This window comes from Halichoeres trimaculatus, unplaced genomic scaffold, assembly GCF_033239565.1.
Source record: "Halichoeres trimaculatus isolate MK-OKI-2021-1 unplaced genomic scaffold, fHalTri1.1 fHalTri1_scaffold_11, whole genome shotgun sequence".
Taxonomy (NCBI): Eukaryota; Metazoa; Chordata; class Actinopteri; order Labriformes; family Labridae; genus Halichoeres; species Halichoeres trimaculatus.
Genome location: NW_027437189.1, coordinates 2,163,537 through 2,188,957, shown reverse-complemented (window position 1 = coordinate 2,188,957; position 25,421 = coordinate 2,163,537). Strand labels below are relative to the sequence as shown.

General features: G+C 40.4%; 3 protein-coding genes across 10 annotated transcripts in view; 1 reads left to right on the top strand and 2 right to left on the bottom strand.

Moving 5' to 3' along the window:
* The window catches only part of LOC141799846 (neural cell adhesion molecule L1.1-like), a 71,670-nt gene extending 71,505 nt beyond the window's left edge, over positions 1–165 (bottom strand). The window contains exon 1 of the mRNA XM_074682234.1: positions 32–165. The gene's annotated coding sequence lies outside the window, so the exon portion shown is untranslated. The remainder of the gene's footprint in view (positions 1–31) is intronic.
* A 3,601-nt stretch (positions 166–3,766) lies between these two features.
* Positions 3,767–25,421, top strand: part of LOC141798931 (polymeric immunoglobulin receptor-like) — a 42,935-nt gene continuing 21,280 nt past the window's right edge. For 3 of the 8 annotated variants that reach the window (XM_074680887.1, XM_074680890.1, XM_074680888.1), the window contains exons 1-2: positions 3,767–3,853; positions 4,414–4,497. In XM_074680887.1, coding sequence (XP_074536988.1) covers positions 3,798–3,853; positions 4,414–4,497 — 140 coding nt within the window. In that variant the 5' untranslated portion in view covers positions 3,767–3,797. Of the gene's footprint in view, positions 3,854–3,898; positions 4,123–4,413; positions 4,513–25,421 lie in introns of those variants that run through there. The other 5 variants (XM_074680889.1, XM_074680894.1, XM_074680891.1 and 2 more) reach the window with 2 other exon arrangements.
* LOC141799921 (polymeric immunoglobulin receptor-like) lies at positions 7,497–15,644 on the bottom strand. The gene is made up of 6 exons (XM_074682344.1): positions 15,464–15,644; positions 12,324–12,671; positions 11,902–12,234; positions 9,631–9,720; positions 9,377–9,475; positions 7,497–7,652 (listed from the first exon to the last, which is right to left on the bottom strand). Exons 1-6 carry the CDS (start codon positions 15,501–15,503, stop codon positions 7,576–7,578), a joined length of 987 nt encoding a protein of 328 aa, XP_074538445.1. The 5' UTR covers positions 15,504–15,644; the 3' UTR covers positions 7,497–7,575.

Below are 25,421 nucleotides of genomic sequence, written 5' to 3'. Positions count from 1 at the left end.
CTATTTGAGGTGTTTTTGGAGTAAAACTCACCGTGATTTCATCCTCTTGAACCCAAAAGAAACGAGAAGTTAATCCTCATCCACATATTCTCACACTAAGACACTTGTTTTGTCTCACTGCATGTTCCTCTTCCTTCCCCTCTGCTCTCTGCACCTCCTCAGCCAGCTCAGCTCACCTGTGTGCACACCTGGGTCCAATCAACAATCAGGCTGGTTCTGAAACAGCTTCCAACACTGCTAAAGCTCTGTGAAGTTCTTCTGCAGAGTGTTTCAGTTTACACTTTAAAATCAGACAGCCACGCTCCCATTTCCCAAGTCCTCTTTTAATTACCGTAACTCCTCTAATATCTGGGCTACGAGAAAATTCAAACAACTATTTAAGAAAGAAATAACATGCTTTAAAGGGATATTCAGGGTATTACGGTACTGCACAGGAGTCCATGTGCAACGATGTTCCAATCATAGGCAATAACTGTTCTCATTACCGTAACTCTTTTAATATAATATAATATAATATAATATAATATAATATAATATAATATAATATAATATAATATAATATAATATAATATGACAGTATCCTGTAGCATGATGCTACTCTGCCCGCTGGTATCCCCTCTGTTGCTGGGTTAGCACAGCCAGCTCGTCCATCTTATTGGAGATAGATCTTACGTTCCCAATAACGATGGATGGAAGGACAGGTCACACCTCAGCAACAGCGTGTTGTCCTCGCCTCCTTCTCCTTAGCTCACAGGGAACATTGGACCTAGCACTGGTTAGCATAGGCATGCAACAGACGGCCAACAGCTGAAATCTGGTGTGTAAACAACATTTATAAAGCAACATGTGTGAGCAGCATTAAAAAGAAGAGAAAATACAAAATACAAGGGACAAAAATGAATAATATAAAATAAAAAAATAAAAAAAAATAAAGATCCAGGTGTCTATTGTGGTACTTGGGTAATTAAGAGTTGAAAAAAATATTTGTTAGATTTAATAGTAGCCACATACACCTAATAATTCCAGAAAACTGTCTTAATTTAAGAAATTAAAACACTTCAAGGACGCCAGAATTAGTGGAGAAAAAATCATCCTGCCAATGGTGTTAGATAAGTACTGGTTTAGACGATTCAGATGGGTTTTTTTTTCTTTTAAATCATGAAATGTTTGGGGTTTTTTTGGACTTGTCAGGTGAACATGGCTCATGCTATATATAAAATCACATTTTATTTATTTATTTATTTATATTTATTAATTTATTTATTAATCTATTTAATAATTTATTAATTTAATCATTTATTCATTCGTGAGTTTGTCTTTGTATTTGTTTATTTATTCATTAATTCATCTTATTATTTGTTTATTTATTTATCTATTAATTATTTTTTATATGTGTTTCTTTGTTTTTGTATTTATTTATTTATTCATTAATTCATCTTATTATTTGTTTATCTATTTATCTATTAATTATTTTTTATATGTGTTTATTTGTTTATTTTTGTATTTTTTTTATTATTCATTCATACATTTATTCATTCATTTTATTATTTTTTATTCATTTGTAAGTTTATCTTTGTATTTATTTTATTTTATTTTATTTTTTTCATTGTTAGTTTATGTTTGCATTTATTTATTTATGTATTTATTTATTTATCTATTTGTTTGTTTTTAAGTTTATCTTTGTGTTTATTTATTTATTTTCATTAGCCAAAAGACAAAGACACTTGCTCAGATACAGTTTCAGTGGTGAGGTGTGGGTATCTCCTCCATCACATTCACATCTGTTTGTGGCACTTTGTGGACACCTGGCCCTGGACCTGCTTGTATCTCCTTCAGACTTAGGAGGAGTTTCTCCCATCAGCCCCTGCTCTCTTTTCTGCTTCACTTCTACTTGTATGGGTGTGTAAAACCTGCAGATGGAGCGAGAGGCAGAGGCAGACGATTACAAAACTAAAAATAAAAATGTTAGTGTCAAATTTCACAACAAAACTTGAATGAAATATCTGCGGTTGGTGTTGATCTGACCAGCTCATGGCACAGAAAGCAGTTCAAAAACAGCTCATGTCCTGGTCTTTCTTCCTGCTCGGCCCTCTTCTTCGTCTCCTCCTCTTCAGCAAATTGAGTTTCCTCTCCAGCGGACGGCCGCTCCATTATCTCCTCCTGGTTTCTCTCCTCCTCCTCCTCCTCTATCTGCATCCACCCTTCCCTACATCTCCATCTCCACATCTTTGGCCACTTAAGGCCTGATTCACTTAACCTGGGTGTGTGTATATGTGTGTGTGTGTGTGTATATATGTGTGTGTGTGCGTGCACATATGTGCGTTTAAGATGCAGCGATCAATACAGAAGAAGATGACGATCTCTCTCTACTCTTGTGTCCTTGGACCATGTCTGCCATTGTCTAGGACATGTCATCACACACACACACACACACACACACACACACACACACACACACACCAGACACACACACACACAGGAGCATCCTCCTTGAATATGGAGACAGTTTACCGTAAGTGTGACTCAGCTTCTATGACTGGAATACTGAACACCGAGGAACTGCAGCACACACACACACACACACACACACACACACACACACACACACACACGCGCAACTTAGCGAGATTGAAGACGACCCGTCATCTCCATCATGTGTTCAGTGAGGGTGCAGAGCGGTGCCGAGCGGTGAATGAGGAGATGTGTCAGGGTTCACTCTTTAATTTAATTACACATCAGTTAATCCTGTAAGGAAATTAGAGCCATTAGAATTATGAATCCTCCTGCTGCTGCTTTTATCCTCCATGTACAACACACACACCTGCACACACACTCACTGTTGTGCCTTACATTCATTTTCCAATGCTTGGCCTCGGCATGACCCCAGACGATGCAGATTCAGCTCCTTAAATTCAGCACGTTAACTCTAGTCAACACTTAACCCTGAGCTTAAGTATCAAAACATCCTTTTTCAAAGAGTGGTTTGATCTCACTAACGTCTGTGATGAATATATAATTACTTAATGTCGTATAACTCAGAGAGAACATACGACCCCCTGGCTCAGTCAAAGCCAACGTGACAGAGGATACTAACATGCCACCACCTAGGAAAACAAAAGAGAAACCCTGCTGTAAATCTATGCCACGCCAAAAGAGTGACAGGAAGTTAAAACTTTAAAATCTCTGATTTCCAGATTTAATTTCACAGTAGCTTTGTGAACTCAGTACTGAGGGGGGCAATTCCTCAGGGGGGGGGCCATAATGTTTTTTTTTGGACGCTTGGGGGGGGAGTGTAAGGAAAAAATGAAATCTTCATCACGTCCCAACTATACCCCGGTCCTATTTAATTTACTATTTAAATTTATTTAAATAGTATTTATTTTATTTTTATTTTATTTTATTTATTTATTAAATAACGATCAGCCCCTAAGCAAAAAAAAAAAAAAATAGAATAAAAAACCAAATTAATAATATCAAATTAAAAACACACCACTGAAATCATAAACTGTTATTGATAAAATGGTGATATCAAATTAATATAATATGATCTAAATTCAAACCAAATACAAAAAAATAAAAATAAAAAAAGTTATAATATGACATTTGATATCAAAGCTAATACAAGTTTTGCTGTCACTTTAATTTTTATAACACACGATTTTCAATGCCAAGTTTTATTTTCATTATCAAACATTTAAGTGATCGTAGTAAAATCTCAGTCGGCCTGTAGTTCCAATTTGCGGCACAGGGGGGCGAAACCTCCAAGTGACGCCCCCATCTTTAAACAGGCAGAAGCGATGGAAGCCTACACATTACCTGTTAGCTTAACTCATTGTTTCCCTGTCATTAACAGGTGAGTGAATGTCACAAATCACACACATGTGCTCTGTATATTCCCCTGTGACATGTAGCAGCTAACGCCAGCCGTATGTGTGTGTCTTGATATGTTTTAAATGTGTTTTAAAGCATTTCAGGTACTTTAGCTATGAAGCTAATGATCGCTAGCTTATCTCATCGCCACGGTCACCAATGAGCGCCATGTTTGGTCTGTAACGGACTGTTCTGAGCTCCACTGTTGTGTTGCTGGTGTTATAAAGCTCCTGCATCTCCCTTTGAGTAACTGTGAGTTCATGGAGTCAGTCAGTTTTCACATTTTGTACTTTCTTTCATCTAAAACATGTAGCGCTAACTCCGCTAGCTTCGCCGTTTCCCTATGGGATTTCCTATGTTATTCGTTAGCATCATGCTAAGCGAGGATTGCTGTGTATAAACTGCAGCTGTATTGGTTGAATAAGAAGCAGAAACGAATTATTTTATATCTTTGGAATGAATAATAAAACAAAGAAGGGTTTGTGTAGTAGATAAGAGAACTTCTGTGTTTAGCTTGTCTCATTGTTCCTCTGTTACCTACAGGACACATCTAATCTGGCACCAGTCCTCCATACAGAGCCTGTTACATGTGAGCCTGACTGGATCAGGACACCTGAAGAGAGACAGGTAATGAGCAGAAAGGTAAGAAGAATAGAATGTTTAAACTTTTTTTTAAATTTTTTTTTAAATTTATTTTAAAATATATATATTTTACTTGATGAATTTACAGAAGACAATAGGAATATCCATCCTGAAAGTCATGTTTCAGTGATTAGTTGACTCATACAGTATATATATTTTTAAATTAACCTACATCCTTCCCTCCCTGTATTCCCCAAATAAAAACAAGAAAAAAACAACAGCCAAAAACAGAATATAAACACAGCAGAGGAAAATTAAATCAATTTAAAAAAATAAAATAAAATAATACAAGAAGAAGTGAAAAATCAGCAACACATCTTCACTTACACCATAGGTTTTTTTTTTTTGCACATATATATATATACACATACATGCACATTCATACATACGTACCTGTACAGACCTTACAGGCCTTGCCATTTACATACCAGCTACACATATACACACTCACAAAAACATAGATACACACATAGTTATGTATAATCTTGAGGTTTACCTGACCTTGTAATACTTACACTTGGCGTCAGACCAAACCACTCATTAGTCTACTTTAGAAGGTCCCTCCAAACCTCAAAGTAATGGAGACCAAAATTCTCGAAAATGTTAAAAAGTTTCAAACAAATGCATACTTTTTAAAATATCAATAAATAAAAAGAGCCAAAAAAAGACAAAAAAAGCCACAAAAATGAGATGAACTACCTGATTCTGATAAAAATAGATTTTAAAATGTGATGTTTAAAGGCAAAGAATATTATTGATTTAACATTTTTGTTTTGTTTAAAATTTACTTGTTGACAAAAATGATACCTTAACCCTAACAAGTGGAGCGGCCTCACTTTGCTTTGAGACTCCAAACATCCACTGTTTTTATCATTTAGTTTTCAAAAATAGAAATCAATACAGAAAAATACAATCACTGCGTGCAGCAGGATGAACCACAAAAAATCACTACAAGCTCAGGAAATCTGTTAACTTGGAATAGGATGTCACTTTAAAGACTGTTTGACAGATTTAGACAATTTATTCTTACATGCACACAGTGTGGAAACAGAAGTACATACGAGAACAGGAGTGTGAGAAAACTCAGATCTTTAAATCTAATTTGAGATGTTTTGTTCCAGCGTGCGTGTCCCTGCAGGTCAGCTGCTCATGATCTTTGCAGTAAATCATTAAAAACAGTCACCTATCACTGAGGAGGGAAAGATTTCCTCTGATTAAAGTCTGTCTCTTAACGAGACGTCAGCACAGTCTGTCCTCAGAATCACTTCAGACAATTATAACTGAGGCGGAGCGCGTCGCTGTTAATGACGGAGAGATGACTGACGGGAGCTGTCGGCTGTTAGACGGAGGAAATATTGATGATGATGATGTTACAGGAGAAACTGAAGAGTCTGAAAATCAAACTGGTTAAAACAGAACACACACACACACACACACACACACACTCACACACACACATAGAGGAGGAAAGATGCTTTGTTTGGCCTGAGTTTTTGTGTTCAAATGTCGCCACCTGCAGGTCTGTCTGTGAATAGCATCAGGGAGTAAAAACACTGCCAAGAAACATGCAGCATGCACACCTGAGAAAAGCTCCTGTTACTTCTTTCCCTGGACTTTTTATTTCATTGTAAAGCTCCAAAAAACTCAAAGAGTTTGAACACAACAGAACGACGACAGAATTGCATCAGAGCATGTTTTCACATTTATAAGGAGAGTAAAAAAAAAAAACAGCTGGTCAGTATTTCTGCACGTTTAATAGTAATGATAATAAATCAGTTGTCTTTGAATGTACTTAAAGATGCTTTCCAAGAGACAAAAAAAACAAATATGAATACATAAACAGAAAACAAAAACAGAAACGATGGATAGTGATGGTGGGAGTCAGGTCTTGTAAGTGGTCTTTAAAGGTGGTTTGAGGTGGTTTTTGAAGGACAGGAGTGAGCTTGAGTTGTAGATACAGTGCTGGCCAAAAGTATTGGCACCCCTGCAATTCTGTCAGATAATGCTCAATTTCTCCCAGAAAGTTATCGCAATTACAAATGCTTGGGTATTAATATCTTAATTTATTTTGTCTTTAATGGAAAACCACAAAAAGAATTGTCAAAAAGCCAAATTGGATATAATTCCACACAAAACATAAAAAACGGGGTTGGCAAAAGTATTGGCACCCTTTGAAAAATCATGTGATGCATCTCTGATTTGTGTAATTAACAGCACCTGATACTTACCTGTGGCACATAACAGGTGGTGGCAATAACTAAATCACACTTGCAGCCTGTTAAGGTGCCCCAATCCACAAACCCCCTTCACTCTGACCGGCCATACCTCTCAGGGATTTCGATAACATCTGAATATGTAGGGGTTTGAAAATCTGCACATGCTCAGTCTGGACATCCAGCTTTGGTACTTGGCATCAATGTTAACGAGCAAGCAGAGTGCCCCCTCTTTAAGCAAACATTAGAAGACATTGGTCAACGCGGGATAACAACTATTAAATCTCACTAACAAGCAAAAATGACATGAAATATTGTCACAACCTTGTTGTAATACTGTTACTACTAATAAGAATAATCAACATATAATAAGTTATTAATAGAAAATGGCGCTAACACAAAGCAAACTACCAAGGCTACATTTTTTAGCTTAAACTTCTGTGAAACAGTTTCTATTATTTTACTCTGAGCAGGAAATCATTGTTGATATCGCTGACACCAAAGCTGCTTCTATCGAGGTGTAGAGTAGATAACAGTGTCAGCATATCCACCGGGGGCGCTGTCCAGCAAACGGACTGTACGATCTGAGAACTCTAACTCAGAGTAGGTGATTTTACTGGCGTCGTCTTCAGCCTGTGGAGGAGAAAGACGACAGGTTAGATTAAGGCCAGTGTGTGGGACGTCATCAGGGGCTTTAAAAAGTGTCTGGCACCCTACACCTCTCAGTTTTTACTTACAGCACTGGGAGAAGACGATCCAGGGATGGAGCTGTATTCACTCTGTTCTGTTCCACTTGGTTTTGTGTTTTTCACCTGATGGATGAGCAGGACGGGGTTTGTTAAATCAGAGGTTATTTCAGAGCGAGTGGATCAAACTTCCTCACACTCACCTCTGAGATGGAAGCGTACTCTGTTTCCACCGGGGGCTCTGTTAGGAAAATGACACAACACCTGTAAAACCTGAGCTGTGGTTCACTGGACTGACGAACTGGGACTCAAAACTGGGTGGTTTCTAGGTCCTGTGTGGTACCCCTTGATGCCCATTTGAGATACCCTCTGCTGTTTTCATCTCAGAGAAACTCTTAAATCCCGGGTTTCCACTCACTTCCTGTTTTAAGGTGCCCTTTGGTGTTTTTCTTTGTAGTTTGATGCTCATCTCAATTCAGTCTTTGGCTTGGACTTGGTTTTAGGTACCCCTTTGTGTTTGTTCAGTGGTACCCCTGGTTTGCTCCCTAGGAAGCACATGTTTTAATGCACCATTTGGTGGTTTTCTGAGTACCCTCCAGGGGCCTCCTTACAGTAACTTTAGGTGGTGATCTGGGTACCATTTGAGGGGCGTCTTAATGAACCCATTGGCTGTTTTCTAATTATTTTCTTGGTAAAGCTTTTAGTTCACCCTTTGATGTATTCTAGGCTCTGTTTAGTGGACTGTTTTTATAAACCCTTTGAAAATCATTAAGGAACCCAGTTGGTGCTTGTGAAATGTCCCATTGCGTGGTGACCAGGTACCCAATGGTTCCTGTTATGTTGTACCCTTTGATGATGTCTAGGGAAATGTGTAGTGGATGTGTTGATGAACTCTTTGGTGGTTTTCTGGTTACCTTTTTGGTGCCTGGTGATGTCTGTCTTAAAATACCCTTTAGCTGTTTTCTAGTTATTAGCCTTTGCTTCTTCCACAATGTACTTTTTTTTGGGAGGGTGGTGGGGTACACTGCAATTTCTGCTTGTTGCACCTTTTGGCTGTTTCTAGGTAAAGCTTGCAGCCTATTTTTATGTACCCTTCATGGGTTACCTAGGGACCCCTTGGTGTTTAGGTATTGCTTTGTTTATTGAACCTTTTGAGGTTTTTCAAAGCATCTTTTGATGTTTTTTAATGTTCCTCTGGGTGATGTGTTGAAGCTTGTCTGATGTGTCTGTGGGAGCTTTTCAAAGTACCCTTTGGTTCCCTTTTCAGTTTATCTTTTGTTGGTGTTGTATAACTGTTTCGCGGATGTGGTGATGTTCTCTTAGTTTGTTTCTTTTTACAGTTTAATGCATGTTTTAATGAACCCTATGCAGTTTCTACCCTTCAGTGTGATTTAAGGTACACTTTGATGCTATCCGGGTGACTGTTTGGTGACTTCTTTAATGGTTTTAGGTAACTTTTAGAACTTAGAACTTTTATTGTTATATTTTTGAATGGTTTTATCTTAAGGAAACATGTTACCTAAGATTACAACCCAAAGCCTGTTTTAAGGTGACCTAGGAAGGTTTCTGGGTACTGTTTGGTTGCTGTATTAATGTTTTTAGTTGCCCTCTGGAGCTTTTTTTAATGTGCCCTTTGTTGGTTTTCTATTTGTTCTCCAGTTTCTGTTTCAATGTAACCGTGGTCTGTGTTTTGGTACCTTTTTTAAGCTTGTTATTTATGTTTTCCTTTCTTAGTTCCTCAAAGTACTCTTTGGTGTCAAATTTGGCGTGCCTATGTGTTATTTTCCAGAAACTTTGGTCTGTTTTGTTGAACCTCCTAAAGTTCTGGGTTGATAGATGATTGGGGCTTGACAGAAAACAAACCAAACACAGAGTTTCTCTCTCTTGCTGTGAGAGGGAAGTCTTGGTGTTGCTGTTGTCTCCTGTCTGAGTGTGACTGTGTGGGTATGTTTCCTGTTGCCTCACCCGTTGGTTTTGAGGACTTCCTCCTGCAGAATATCAGCAAAGCGACAGATAACAGGGCAACCAGGGCGACGAGGGTCCCCCCCACATACAGCAGTATATCTGCAGGAGACACAGAGTCCCTGTCATGTCTGTATGTTGACCTCATTAAAGGACAGTTGGTTAGTCATGATTAAAATGTCTCCTTCAGTAACTGAAACATGAGTTGCTTCAGAATAAGGTAAGTCAGTCTAATGAACTGGATCTGGTGGTTGTACCTGTGGTGGATGTCGCAGGTTGCTCAGTGGTTTCGGGGGCACCTGCATCTTTGCTCAGAGGAGTTGGCGTAGGAACTGATGTTGAGGTTTCTGTAAATTTAATTGGACAACTCAGACTGGGGAGGGTCATCGCTCACATAGCCCAGACAGATCACCGCTCCATCACGGCGCCGGCTGAGATGGGTTTCTATTCAAGTCAACGTGTTAATTCACACTGGACAGGAAGCAGTGCACGAAAAACACCTATAAGGAGCCAGTGATTTTCAAAATAAAACACACGGTGTCGACTACAACAGCAAACCGACATAATGAGCAAGGCCAGATCAGGAGTCAGGCATTTGAGGTTTTATAGCCCAACACGAACCTGGAGAGGATCATCATTGGGGTGGGAACCCAGGAACTCCTCAGGTTTAGCAAACTTTGTTGCCAACTCCTCAGTAAGGAAAGTAGCTATTGGCTGTTCATAAAGTCACTAAATGACTTTGTAGCATAATTTACAAGAGTGTCCGTTTGTATGTAATCATCATGGACACTGTAGGAGAGAAAAATAACGTTGTGGGAGGGACTGAAAGCAGGTAAAAAACCCCACCGTTTTTACATTTAGAACTACACACTTTCTGCTGTAGATTCTTGATATGTGTCAATGACATATTGACATTAAAGATCCAACGTTCTTTAATGTCAAAATATCAACACTACTCCTCTATAAGAGCTTGGGACCGGCAAAAGTGACCCAAAAGAGAAACTCGGATTCATCTCTATGCAGTCAGCTGCTCTGGCTGCAGCTGGGAGGGACTGCTGCGCAGGTGAGCAGGGAGGACTTGTCCGTCTGTGAGTGGTTTGGAACAGGGCCCACAGCCGCACCCACACTGGACGCGAATTTACGTAGAGATTACATACAAAGTCAATGGAAAGATGCGTTTAGAAGCAGATTCATCTCGGACGGCGCGTTGGACGTGTTGCGCGGCGTGTTTGGGGCGTCACACGCCTCTATGCTCGAGTTGAAAATATTGAATTTTTGATGCAAATTCGCGTGAGGCTATCAGAGACCAGGAAAAAAAGGAGCAAGCTTGGATGAAAGTCGCTGAGGAGACAGGTTTTGAAGGTAAGTTCTTTAGATATTTGTTTCCCTGCACGGGTCATCACTGAGTCCGACTGTGTTTTACTCAGTGGAGTTTTGAGCCTGAAAGAGAGGAGGGAGGAGCGGGGCAGGGGCAGAGCGAGGGAAAAGATGGAAGTTCTCTGTGCTCCTCTCTTTCCTCCAACCCTTCAATATCCCCAGGGAGACCTCCGGGAACATGGGTCGGGGGGTCGGAGGATGAGGTCTCAGGGAACAGCCAGGCAGGGCCAGTGGAGGTGGATTACCAGGGAGAGGCAGCAGGCATTGATTGTGATCTCCAAAGCTTTCTAACACTCTCCTGTCATGCTTTTGAAACCACAGCTCATTGTTTATCAGATGCTCTTTTGGGCTTTCCGTCTTTAAATGAACGGGCTCTCTACTCCGCCTGCACAGTGACGCGTGTTCGCCCCTCAGCTTGTCAAAATAGTCCAGCGTCCAGACTTGGGCGTTTGGGTGGCGCGTTACAGGCGTTCAGTGTGACCGCGGTTTAAGGGTCAATCCCAGTTGTCACGCTTTCCCCTCCCCCTCCCTCTGGTTTGAGAGTCAAGGGGAAGGGGTGGTTCACCCTTGTTTCAAGGGCTCCATAGCTCTGCACCTTGCAGACGATTGGGACACCCCTCCACTAGACGTAAATGCACAAAAACAAAGGCTCAGGGGTAGGATAGGGATTGTCCCTCGATCAATAAATACTTTCATATCGGAGTCTATACTCCAGAAAAAGCCACTAGATTTGTCGCTTTCTTGAGATAAGTCACCAGACGGGTCTGAAAACTCGATAGATATAGCCAAAGCTGCCAAGTTGGAAACGATGTGTGCAAATTGATGCATCATTGCATCTTGTGTATCTGATTCTAGAGTTAACGTGTTGACTTGAATGGAAACCTTGGTAAATCAAAGATGAATCTGGTGATATTTGGCTGAAAAGAGTTCAACTGTGTGGTTATTTAAATTATTCAGACATTCGCTGGGACACCAGAGCTCACATCATGACACCAGGGCTGGGTCAGGTAACCTGTAACTGATGCTTAAAAACCAGTTTACCGAGTTGAGTCATTGAGAAGTTACAGTTAAGAATTCAATGCAGCTAGAAATCAATACATGACCTCATCACTCTGCAGGAGGATAAAATTAGCATGAAGAAAGAAACTCACCGTCTGTAACATCAACCTCAAATGTGCGTTTAAGATGTGACGACCCACTCCTCCTAAAGCCACACGAGTAATGTCCTGAGTCAGACTTGGTCAGCTGTGAGATGCTCACATACACAGCTCCTCCAGTGGTAAACTTTATGTATCTGACGGTGAGTCTGCCATTCTGATACGTGCCCTCAGTTCGTAGAGTGGGAAGAACCAAACAGTTACTTCCACACAGGAAAGCATCTGTCACAGTCTTGAAAGAGGAATAAAAGTGGCATGCTACTGTAATATTTCCTGTGACTCTTGGATAGAGAGTGAGAGTTTCCCTCCTGTCTTCATCCAGCAGTGCTGCAGAAAAGATGTAAAAACAACAGTTATCATCAGTCAATTTCCTCCTACATCTGCAAACTGACAAGAAGAGAGACTCAGAGACTTACCGTCTACAACAGTGATTTCAAAGTCGTCATATTTAGCTGATGATACAGATCCACCCACACCACACCTGTACCGTCCAGAGTCAGACTTGGTCAGCTGTGACATGTTCACAAAAACATCTCCTGATAAAGATTGTCCTCTCCTCCTCCATTCAATGCTGAATCTGCCGCTCTGGGCGCTGACAGCTTCTGTTTCTATCAGGATGTCTGTTTGTCTGCAGCTTTCTTTGCAGAGGAACTTTCTAGTGGAAGCTAAAGAAGAGGGGCATTCAAGTTCAGCATGTCCTCCCTCAGCTACTGTTTGGTAAAATGTCTCTGCATTGAGAAAACCAGGGTTTCCATCCTGCAGAGCTGTAGAAAAGAAACAGAATCAATTACTGATGTTGGATTATAATATCTCTGTACTGTTTGTTCACTGTTTCCTAAACTGCCTGAGTTTAAAAGTCTGAAATATTGCGCTACAAGGGCCGACAAAGGCAGTGGCCTAAACAGTCTCTGTAAGGAGCAGCGTGCTGCAGATAAACAATATTAATTTAAAAATAAGTCTGGAACAAATGCTTGGATGTAAACGCTAGCGGTACTAACCATTGACATTTAAGTAAAGTTGGGTTTTAAGTACCAGGACGTGAGTGTTGAGATTATCAACAACTGCTGGAGCTTCAGATGACTAAAGCTGTGTTTGGACCAGAGGGTACAGGAACTTGTAGGCCTTGTACACATGTAGCTGGGTATTTTCAAAAACAAATTACCCCATATTTTCATCCACACGTTATGGGCAAATCTGCCAAACCCACAGGTGGCAGTGTTTCCCCAGATGCATGACCCACGCCAGCCAATCAGAATGAACCTCCATCATTCAGCTGCGTAGTTTGAGAATCATAAACAGTTTCCAGGAAAACATGTTTTTTAGTAACCTAAAACTGCGGTTTAGTGAAGATGACAGGCTTGAACATATAAAAATATACCAGGTTTCCCAAATACTTTCCTTCGAGGATGTTGAAGACATCTACATATTTGGATTTATGATAACAGGCTTTCTGCTGTTTGGAGCTGGCGGTTTCCTGATGTATCGCAAAATTCATAAGCTGCAGGCTGCTATTTCTGCTATCCACAAGCAGCCCGTCTTTGAGGGATTGGGCAGGGCTGTCAACACTCAGACTCAAGCGACATGCGAACTGAATCGCAGGCTGGATAAGGTGGATAACAACTTGGAGAAGTTGTCGGCTCGGCTGTAATGGGCCACCAAATTAGGTCATTTGGATCGCCACAGAGATGACCAGAAAACTCTAAAGCAGATGGAAAATTTTACAGTCTACCTGTTCAAAAACAATCTGCCCCTCCGTGTCGGCCTTGGTAGGGTGATAAGCTTCTACTCTCCTGGATGGAATGCAAACAGATACTCTCCCCCTCCTATCCCCAACGTTTCTCCTGTGAACTTGTCTCTGGATCAGGACTCTTCGAGGTCGTCTCCACGGACACCATCAGATGGCAGACAGTGTACGAAGTCTATGGGCTTACACACATGAACTCACATTGCCCACACACAACCTTGGACTCAACGCCTTTGTTGGCTCTGTCACAGTTCAACTGCAGAGGGCGATGCGTGAGCGCCTGAGAAGGCTGCGTGCGTGCCCCCCCATGGCTGAGCAGCACATTTGTACTAGTCTTCGAGTTTTTGTCTGTTGTTATCTTGTGCTTATATGCTGAGGTGTTTTTTCTTCTTAATCTCAAACGAAGCCCCCTGTTGGGAATCGTCTGGAATTGACCTTTATTTCCCCTCTCCTCTCCCAGTGTTGTTTTTGTTTTCATATCTATTGCAAAGCTAAGCAAAGGTAGCTGGCTGCTCCTGGGTTGATCCCATTTCTGTTTCTCCCCATGTTGGTTTTCTTATATGTCTTGGAAGGGATGTAACTGAAATGAAATTTCCCCTCAGGGATCAGTTAAAGTAAAGTTTTCTGTACCTGGCTACATGTGGACTTAGTTTCTGTTCAAACATTCCCCAGAACTAAAAGTTCCTGTGGCCCATTGTTTGACTGTGCCAAAGACCCAGAGGGTCTTGCTAGAGGGCAACAAGACAAGAACAGGAGGAGACAGACAAGCTGTTAGCACTGCAGTTAGCCTGTTAGCATGGAGGATATTCAGCCTGTGCTGGTTTCAATGGGTTTGAAGGAAAATGAGTAAAGTAGCATAGGTGCTAAATGGTCAAACCAGCACTTTGAGAGACTTCAGAAGGAAAAACAAGCGTTTTTTGGGCAAACACTGTTGCCATTGTGATTACACAGGGTGATACTACACATTCATGTTTAGGATACAAATAGTTTCAGGTGTACCCGCATCTAGCCTGACCATTCATCCAGTTCCATCCAAGTCCTCAAGTGTGATCCGTAACCTTCCATGTAAGTATACATAAACTAGTATTTAAACAAATGGCAGTCATCAGAAATTTCAACCCCAGGTATGGATGTTTTCAGGGGTAAATTTACCCCCAGAACTGAATTTCTACCCTCATTCAGTCAGTCAACATGCACTTATTTTCAGTGGATAATTCCTTTGAGTGAAACGAGGCTTTAGACTGAAGTTAGCTGACCCGGGTGTTGGTTGGTTTAAGAGCAGGAAGCATCGGTGTTGCTCAGAGATCCACAGAGAGTTCAGAAGTTTGTGTTAACTGTATCTTAAGGGTTAAAAAAGAGCAGTCTTATTATAGTCTTTCCTGTGGTACAGCCTGTTTGAAGGAAGTCAAACGTCTTGGTAATAAAAGACGTAACTCACAGGCTCATGAATGTTCTGAAAAGTTTTTGTTCCCTGTTTTGTTTCCGTCTGCGTTTGGGCTGAAGAAATCTGCACAGTGAGTGTGAAATAAAGCAAACTGTCAGGAGAGCTCTCCAAAGCTGAAAAGTGAAAGTTAAAGAGTGAAATTTTGGAAGACAAGACTTTGAACTGAATAACAGTCAGCTGATACCTCGTTTAACTTTAGGATTTCCTTTCAGAGCGATTGCTAACGGAGAAATCTTGCTGGGCTGTGTCCATAATCTGACTCTAATCAAAATCTAAATCCCTCATGATAAACACTGAGCCTCAAGACTGTTTAAACAAATCAAGAATGAAGACTAGAGATACAGACAAAATCAGAATTTGGGACTTACAGAGGAGGAAGAAGCAGATCAGACCGTGATGAAGGTTCATGTTTTCGTCTGTGTCAGAGTCCTCTTCGTCTTTGTGATCTTGAGAAAAGCAGAAACTTCTCTTTTCTGAGAATTAACCACATCTTCTCTCCTCCCCTCTCAAAAGTTAACTTCCTCCAAATGTGTGAAAGTGACCTCACTGATCAGACAGCCCACACAGGTGTATGAATGAAATCCCCCTTTCTCACTCCTTTCTATAAATACTGACGTTCAGGAAGTCTGATACACTTCTAGTTAAGACTGGTGACCACGTCCTGGTGGTGGCATGGACGCGAGGGCCTGGTTATGCTGCTTGTAGATTAGAGCTGAAACGATTCCTCGAATTATTCGAGGTACTCGATTACAAAAAATACTTGAGTAATTTTCTCTGCCTCCAGGAATCGTTTAATTTTAAAAAAGATCAAAGAGTGGTATTTCAAATAGAGCTGAGGCCATATTAAGAGAGTTTTCAGACCCCTCAATCCACCTCTTATACAAAATAGCAACTAGCAACAAATCTGGCTTCTTTTCTGAAGTTTGGAGAATAAAAGGTCATTCTACAAAATACAACATTTGATGAGGTGTACAAAGCACAAAAATGTGTCAAAGTGTGTTTACAAATTTTGGAGCTACCAAAGCAAGTGCTCTTTTTGACATGCTGTATCAGAAAAGTCTGTTTCTTAAAGAGGAAAAATTTCCGTTTGAAAACGAACTGCTCTTTAACTAAACAAAAATGTATTTTATCCAATTACTCGATTAATCGATGGGATTTTCAGTGGAATACTCAAATACTGAAATATTCGATAGCTGCAGCCCTATTGTAGATTTAATAATATTTTGTATGTTTCATGTGTTTGTATGACAGGATCACACGTTACAATAAACCTGAAATACACACCGCATATAAACACAGAAATAATATTCATACTTTTATTCTTTTACTTATAGACATACTTTGAAAAAGTATACTATTAAGTAAAAGGAGGTTTGCTATCATGTTAGCATACTCTGATGTCTATGAGAGACTATTGGCATTGACTTCAGCGTATTTTCTTCCTATGATCTGTCAACTGGCAGGTGACACTGAATGATTGGCAGGTGACACTGAATGATTGGCAGGTGTCACTCTGAGATTGGTGGGTGGCAGGAGTCAGTGATTGCAGGTGTCACTAAGCTATTGACAGGTGTTACCAAGCAATTGGTAGGTGTCTTTTTGCAGTTGGCAAGTGTCACTGTGCCATTGGCAGGTGTCACTAAGTGGCTGGAAGGTGTTAGGGTGTCACTGAGGGATTGGCATGTGTCAGTGTCCCATTGGCAGGTGTCAATGTGTGAATGTCACTGATGTCACTGAGTGACCTTTGTGAGCAAGATCACCAAACTTAACTTGCAGGAAACGCAAGATCTACCTATTGAAGACTTGTGGAAAAAGGGACGAGACAAAATGTATTTCTAATCTTGATGAGTCTAGTTGTATGAATTACACTCGAGAAGGTGTGAAAGTGTTTTTAGTTGTTTTGCCTACCTGATGAAACTGCTTGGACATCATAACTTCATCTTTCGCATTCTGAGAAAATAGAACTGTGATGTGTGTTTAATAAAGTGTCATTTTGCTTTAAATTAATATACTGGCTGATGCATATCATACAATGAATAAGACACAGGAATATAGAATCTATACCAGGGGACATAAATTACATTTATTTATTTTTGCTTGATAGTACATATGAAGAGTACAGGATTAATAGGCTACATCTTTTAACTTTTATTATTATTGTTATTATTATTACTATTATAATGATAATATAATAATAATAATAATAATAATAATAATTATTATTATTATTATTATTAATATTATTATTACTACATATAATAATAATTATTATTATTATCATCATTATTATTATTACTTATAATAATAATAATAATAATAATAATAATAATAATAATAATAAAAATACAAAATAATAAAAAAGATGACGGAGAAAAAAAAATGTATGTATTTATTCCTCCCAACTTTTGCTGCTCAATTTGGCCAACAAAAAAATTATTATATTAAAACTGTTCTGCGCAAACTGGTTATTCAGGGAGTGTGTATGAAACAAGTGGCCCTTCTTACAACTCATTTCCCTTCAGTAGCCCTCAGTCTCAAAAATGTTGGTGACCCCTGATCTATACAATCCTAGTTACTCATAGTTATTAAAGTAGGATAAAGGGTAATAATTTTTGTGTTTGTACCTCTGGCCACCCCTACCTATGCCACTTCCCTCATTAAGCCACCCCAGTCTAAAAGTCAGGTTACGCCCCTGCACAGAGGCACACACATAGTAAAAGTGTGTTATGAAAGCTAACAGGCTTTCAGGTTTGTTCAACAACATCTGGAGGAAATCTCCTCTGTTTATTCTTAAAGAATCAGAAAGTAAAGTAAATTTAAACCAATGATAGAAATGAGGTACTATATGTATCACCAAAATACTGAAAAATTTATCAGTCTGACTCCATACTTCTTTTTCATCTTTCCCCGCCGATCGTTTGATGAGAATGAGCATCATCACCTGTCCTCTGTTTATTTATCCTAACTCATTTAAAATAAACACATACCTGAACTCTGCAACAGTAAATTCCTGAGTTACATTTATAGATTTGCACATAATTGATTCTTTTTTTATTTGGCAAAAGCATTACCTTCAACTGTGGCCATTTCTCATCCTTTTACTGGGTGATCTATAGCCTCCCAGGAGCTTTGAACCTTCCATTAATTGTCCAACAGCATCTACTACTGCAATGAGCAAAGCACACGTACATAAGCTATATATTCTAACACCACACAGACTGACAGGGAACTTCTGCTTGTGTTGACTCTACGAATTAAACCGAACAAACACGGGATGTTCACGTTATGAGGTGCATCATTACAGCATATAAAACACAATTAGACTATAGAACGTATCTGTTAACATTGGTAAATGATCACAGTAAACGTGGAATCAGTTTTCTCTGGTAACTTTTTCAGCACTTGTCTGTAATGTGTGTGCTTTGGGGCGGAGCTGTGTGAGATGTGTGATGCAGAGTGATTATTTTTTTTATTATTTAAGAGCCACAAGGGAAGCTTCCAAGGTCGACCAGTCGATCGCGATCCATGGGTTGGCGATGTAGTCCCTGCAGTATCATTTTTGTGCGAGTGTAGAGTAGATTTGGTCCTGATCGCTGGTGGCTGGATTGAGGCTCTCATAGATGGATTCTCCACGTGCAGAGCCTGAAGGACAGTTCTCATAGTTTGGGATCTGAAACAGACAGAGTTTTCAGACGGGATGGAAGGACTGCCTGAGAGCTGAGAGGAAATAAAAACCAGGCAGAGAAACAGAACTGGATTTATAGTGATGCAGGATCTGCAGTAAACAAACTGGTTTAATCAAAGCAGACAGAGAGAGCAAGGAAAGCGTTTGAAGAAGTCACCTCCATGTCCACGTCGTCTGCGTTTCCTCTGCCTGTGAAGCAGAACAAAAAGTGTTTTAAGGTATGGATCATTTCTGAGCTGTTAAAACTGATAGGTTCCTTTTTAGTGAGTGAACAGAGGCCTGGACTGGCTGAACAACAACCTGTCTGTGATGCCCTCTGTCTGAGTGTCTGTGTGGGTGTGTTTCCTGTTGCCTCACCTTTTGGTGTCAGAGACTTCCTCCTGCAGTATATCAGCGAAGCCAGAGCTATAAGGACAACCAGAGCTGCCAGAGCTGCCCTCACATACAGCAGTATATCTGCAGAGGACAAGGAGATACAGTGGGGAAAATAAGTATTTGACACGTCAACTCTTTTCTCATTACATTTATTTCCAAAGATGCAATTCAAATTTCTCCCAGACATTGGTATTAACTCAAATAATCCACACATGATAAGAAATCCCAACGTTCAGGTCCGTAAATAATGATTATGGTGAATTAAGTACGATAACACAGGAAAAAAGTATTGAACACACCATGGAAAGGCTGAATACTTTGGACAGGAAATGCACCATACCACCTGAAATCTGTCAGTAATTATTACTTGAACTTCCAATTAGTGCAAACCAACATCAGCTGGGCTAGAGCAAATTGATGGTCCTATAAAAAAGGTGTTTTTTTCACCAAGCAGTTAAATAGCACACACCTCATGATGGGTAAAGGCAAAGAGCTCTCTGAAGACATTCACAACCTGATTGTTGCTCAGCATCAGAATGGAACTGGTTACAGACTTATATCAAAGCACCTGAATATTCCAGTCAGCACCGTTGGGGCCATTATTCACAAGTGGAAGAAGCACCACCTTACCATCAACAGGCCACGCACAGGAGCTCCTTGAAGATTTCTGACAAGGGAGTCAGAAAGATAGTCAGAAGAGGACTCAACCAGCCAAGGACCACCCTGAAAGGGCTCCAGAAAGACTTGGAGGCAGCAGGTATAATTGTTACAGAGAAAACAATAGGCAATGCACTCCACCACCATGGCCTCTATGGACGCTAGGCCCGCAAGACTCCATTCCTCAAGAAAAGGCATGTTGAAGCTGGTTTAAAGTTTGCTAAGCAGCATCTCGACAAGCCTGTAGAATACTGGGAGAATGTTGTCTGGTCAGATGAGACCAAAACTGAACTTTTGGGCTGTCATACTACAGACCATGTTTGGAGGAGAAATGGCTCTGCACATCAGCCAAAAAACACTACACCAACAGTGAAGTTTGGAGGTGAAGCATCATGGCATGGGGTTGTTGGGCTGTCAAACTACAGCAAACTCAAGCCCAACAAGCAACAGCTGACGGACGTATGAACGTTACAGGTTAAAGTCATTCTGACACATTTTAGAGCAACTTGTCACCTGTAAAGGTGAAATAAACATCCTTAACACAGAGCAGGTGACCCCGTGCATCAGAAGAACACACACATTCTGGTCCTCTACACCAGTCGGTTCAGCTCAAGGAGCTGCCCCCTTGTGGCCTGGTGGTTGAATGTACCTATAGTGAATGTTGACGGCTCAGGGGTTGCTGCATCTTTGCTCGGTGTTGCCGATGGAGGAGCCGATGTTGAGGATCCTGGTTTTGGTTTTTCAGGAGTGGACTCTGTGACTGGAAAAAAAAAAGGAAATCATTGTGGGTAAACTGAGATACTCCTGTGTGTGTGTCTGAGCAGAACATTTGGTTTGAAATGAGCATTGATCAGTGTTTAAGGTTACAGACACAGACCAGGAGCTTTTACAAACAGCAAAGAGAGGTACTCTGCTTTCTTAGTCTTTTTCTCTCCCTGTCCTTTGTCCTTTTTTTCTGCTTCAACATGAAGTCTCTGTGTCAGGGTTCAAAGAAACGATAACTGTTGTTCACCCTCCTTCTCATCAGCCGATGCTTGTGTGAGCTAAAGCTAATGCTCGCATCATGACACCAGGGCTGAGTCAGTCAATGTTAAACCTGTACGTCTGCTCACCTTTAAAAGCTAACTGATGCTAAAAACCAGTTTACCAAGTTGAGTCGTTGAGAAGTTATAGTTAAGAATTCAATGCAGCTAGAAATCAATACATGACCTCATCACTCTGCAGGAGGATAAAACTGACATGAACAAAGAAACTCACTGTCTGTAACATCAACTTCAAATGTGCGTTTAAGATGTGATGACCCACTCCTCCTAAAACCACACGTGTACCGTCCTGAGTCGGACTCGGTCAGCTGTGAGATGCTCACATACACAGCTCCTCCAGTGGCAAACTCTACGTATCTGATGGTGAATCTGCCATTCTGATACGTGCCCTCAGTTCGTACAGTTGGAAAGACCAAACAGTTACTTCCACACAGGAAAGCACCTGTCACGGTCCCCAAAGAGGAATAAAAGTGGCATGCTACTGTAATATTTCCTGTGACTCTTGGATAGAGAGTGAGAGTTTCCCTCCTGTCTTCATCTAGCAGTGCTGCAGAAAAGATGTAAAAACAACAGTTATCATCAGTAAACTTCCTCCTACATCTGCAAACTGACAAGAAGAGAGACTCAGAGACTTACCGTCTACAACAATGATTTCATAGTCCTCATATTCAGCTGATGATACAGATCCACCCACACCACACCTGTACCGTCCAGAGTCAGACTTGGTCAGCTGTGACATGTTCACAAAAACATCTCCTAATGAAGATTCTCCTCTCCTCCTCCTCCATTCAATGCTGAATTTGCCGCTCTGGGCGCTGACAGCTTCTGTTTCTATCAGGATGTCTGTTTGTCTGCAGCTTTCTTTGCAGAGGAACTTTCTAGTGGAAGCTAAAGAAGAAGGGCATTCAAGTTCAGCATGTCCTCCTTCAAGTACTGCTTGGTAAAATGTCAGTGCACTGATGAAACCAGGGTTTCCATCCTGCAGAGCTGTAGAAAAGAAACAGAATCAGTTACTGATGTTGGATTGTAATATCTCTGTACTGTTCGTTCACTGTTTCCTGAACTGCCTGAGTTTAAAAGTCTGAAATGTTTCACTACAAGGCCTGACTAAGGCAGTGGCCTAAACAATCTCTGTAATGATCAACATGCTGCAAATACTCAAACAATATGAATTCAAAAACATTCATGAGTCTGGAACAAATGCTAGGCTGTATCAAATTGACTAAGTACCAGGATGTGATTGTTGAGATTTCTAACAGCCACAGGAGTCCAGACCACTGAAGCTACGTTTCCACCAAGCAGTACGGGTCAGTTCAGTACGGTTTGGTATAGTTAGGGATGGGAATTGATAAGATTTTGTCAATACCGATGCCCTTATCAATTCTGCTTATTGATCTGATTCTGTATCGATTCCCTTATCAATTCCTGTTGTGAATTTTCTTGGTACAAAAAGTATCTTTACAGGTTTTCTGTGTCAACAACATTTAATTGAGTTTATACTGTAAGTGAATAAAATGTAACTGGTCCCTGAGTCTGGATATTTCTGGACATAATTAAACAGAAACAGGTCAAAATTTCACACAATGTGACGTTGATGTTCTGTGTAATTCAAGTGGGCCATCTAGTGTCTCAAAGTGGTTATAGCAATGGTTTAAGTTGTGTGGAACCTTTCCGTAATTATGAAGTCAGCCAGGAGTCAAAATGCACTAAGTTTCAGGGTCAAAGTTCCTCTGGTTGAAACTCGTTCTCTTCGTTTTCTTTCCTGAGGTACAGCCTGTTTGAAGGAAGTCAAACGTCTTGGTAGTAAAAGACGTAACTCACAGGCTCATGAATGTTTTGAAAGGTTTTTGTTTCTTGTTTTGTTTCCGTCTCTGCGTTTGGAGCTGAAAAACCTCTGCAGTGAGTGTGAAAAAAGCAAACTGTCAGGAGAGCTCTCCAAAGCAAAGAGTGAAATTTTGGAAGATAAGACTTTGATCTGAATAACTCAGACAGCTGATACTTTGTTTAACTTTAGGATTTTCTTTCAGAGCGATTGGTCACTGAAAAGTCTTTTACTTGGCTGTGCTCGTTATCTGATCAAAATCTAAATCCTTCATGATAAACACTGAGCCTAAGGACTGTTGGAAAAATCAAGATTGAAGACTAGAGGTAGAGACAAAATCAGAATTAAGTACTTACAGAGGAGGAGGAAGCAGATCAGACCGTGATGAGGGTCCATGTTTTAGTCTCTGTTAGAGTCCTCTTTGTCTTTGTGATCTCGAGTAAAGAAGAAACTTCTCTTTTCTGAGAATTAACCACATCTTCTCTCCTCCCCTCTCAAAGGTTAACTTCCTCCAAATGTGTGAAAGTGACGTCACTGATCAGACATCAAATATCATAGACAGGTGTATGACTGAAATACCCTTTTCCCACCCCTCTCTATAAGTACTGACATTCAGGAAGTCTGACTCGTGTTTAGTTTTGGTCAAAAGGTTAAAGATTGGGGCCTTGAACTGGTTCAGCTCTGCTCTGAAAAATTGGTCTCTAGCTGGAAACATCCCTGAGTCCTTGTCTTCTCCTGCTAATTTAACATGTGGCGTCCCTCAAGGCTCCATCCTTGGTCCTTTTCTCTTCTCCATTAATGGGCTAAGAGCAACAGCAGGAACAGCGATGGGAAGTGCTCTGTGATATGCTGTTTTGAATTTGGGTTTATATAGCTTAAATCTGTCTGGGCGACACATACAGGAAACTTGATTGGATCCACTTTCTCCAGACAGAGTCTCCTGGAGGTTTAAAAGACGAGCTTTTCTGTTTTTGTGTGTGTTGAGTGTTAATTTTCTGATGGGAAGGGAACTTTTCGAGGTTGCTTCTGTATATCTATTGATTTGGAACAAACACCACCACCAAAAGTTTGGGATCACTTGCAAATTTATTTGTTTTCCAGAGGAATCCATTTCACAAACAGATGAAACTGGAAACTTCATATTTCATTTGCACGTCATATTTTTCAAAAGATTGACACAGTAAATAGTGTGAGTAGTGAGATCTTGTCAATCATTTTCTTTGTTTATGGGTGGTTGTGGTTGGTTTCTTGTTGTAACACATGAAGTTTTTTAAAGCCTGACAAAAAAAAGTACAAGTCTCTTTTTTTAGAGTCAATACACAAAGAAACTCAAAATCTGTAACAAAGGAAATTACAGCAGCAAGCCTCCAATTTGGGCCCCCTTATGTGCGCACCTGCTGTTTGTGACTTTGTAATCTGCAGATCATTAGAAAATAAGGATGTTTTAAGGCACGTCTGAAGCTGTTCATAGGAGTAAATACCTCCTATGTCCACTAGGTGGTGCTATTCCTATGACCAAAATGCATTTACAGATGAGTTCAGACTGGGGCTATGATACAGTGTGTTCAGTCTGGTGAAGTGTGGACCATGGATTTAAAGGTAGTACCAGATCTTACAGAAGGTGGCGCTGTGCTGGTGGTAGAGAATTGAGTGTATAGGTGTGAAAAGATATCAAAGATGACTCATACCTTAAAGTTTGAGGTACAAGTCATCTTTTGATATCTTTTCATCCTCAATGTATGAACAACACAAAAACCAATTTTGGAGTTGACCGAGGAGGAAAACCTAGGAGGAGTTTGTTGAAATAAGTTCAAATTCACGTAATGTGACATGAGTGATCAGGATTTCAAATCAAAATGGCCGACTTCTTGTTGGTTCTGGGAAGATCGCACAAAAGGTTTTTTTTTTGTAGGTTTTGGCTTGAAACATATGCCTCCCAATTTTCATGGCTGTATGTTGAACCATGTTGAGGGTCTGAGTATTTGCAAAGTTGAAAATTGAAGGGGGCGCTGTTGGCATTTTAGGTATTTTTTTCACAGGAGTAATAAAAATCAAATTTCTCACAAGGCCTGATGTGTGTGCCAAATCTGGTGACTTTTGAGGCATGTTGTCACCAACCTCAGGCTTAGGCCTTCAAAACAAGATGTCCAGTATATATAATAAGGGTGCAAGATAACCTTTACAAATACAAAAAAAGAGAGAAAAAAAACTTTTTTTTACTCATTTCTTGAGATTTCTTTGTATTTGGAACCTCTCGTCACTATTTATGTTTTATTTTTTGGCTGTTGACACCAAACTGGTTGCGTTTGCAATGATGGTGTTTTCACTTTTTTTGTTCCTGTGTTTGTTCAGGGATCCTACGATTAACAATGTTTACAATATTTACACACAAAATTTCAGCTGTTAGCAGCTCATAGCATGTTGATGCTAACTGGTGCTAGGTCCAATGTTCTCTGGTTGCTGAGGAGAAAGGCAAGGATGGCGTGCTGGTGCTGCGGTGTCAGCTAAGACAAGACAACAAGGACCTGTCCTTCCATGCATGGTTATTGGGAATGTAAGATCTATCTCCAGTAAGATGGACGAGCTAGCTGTGCTAACCCAGCAACAGAGGGAATACCAGTCGACAGAGTGGCATCATGCTATTCACAGACATGGCTAACGGAGCTAACTGCGGACTGAACAGATTGGTGAAGGAGTCCAGCTCAGTTCTGGACCCTGTGGAGTTAGAGGCTGACTCGAGAATG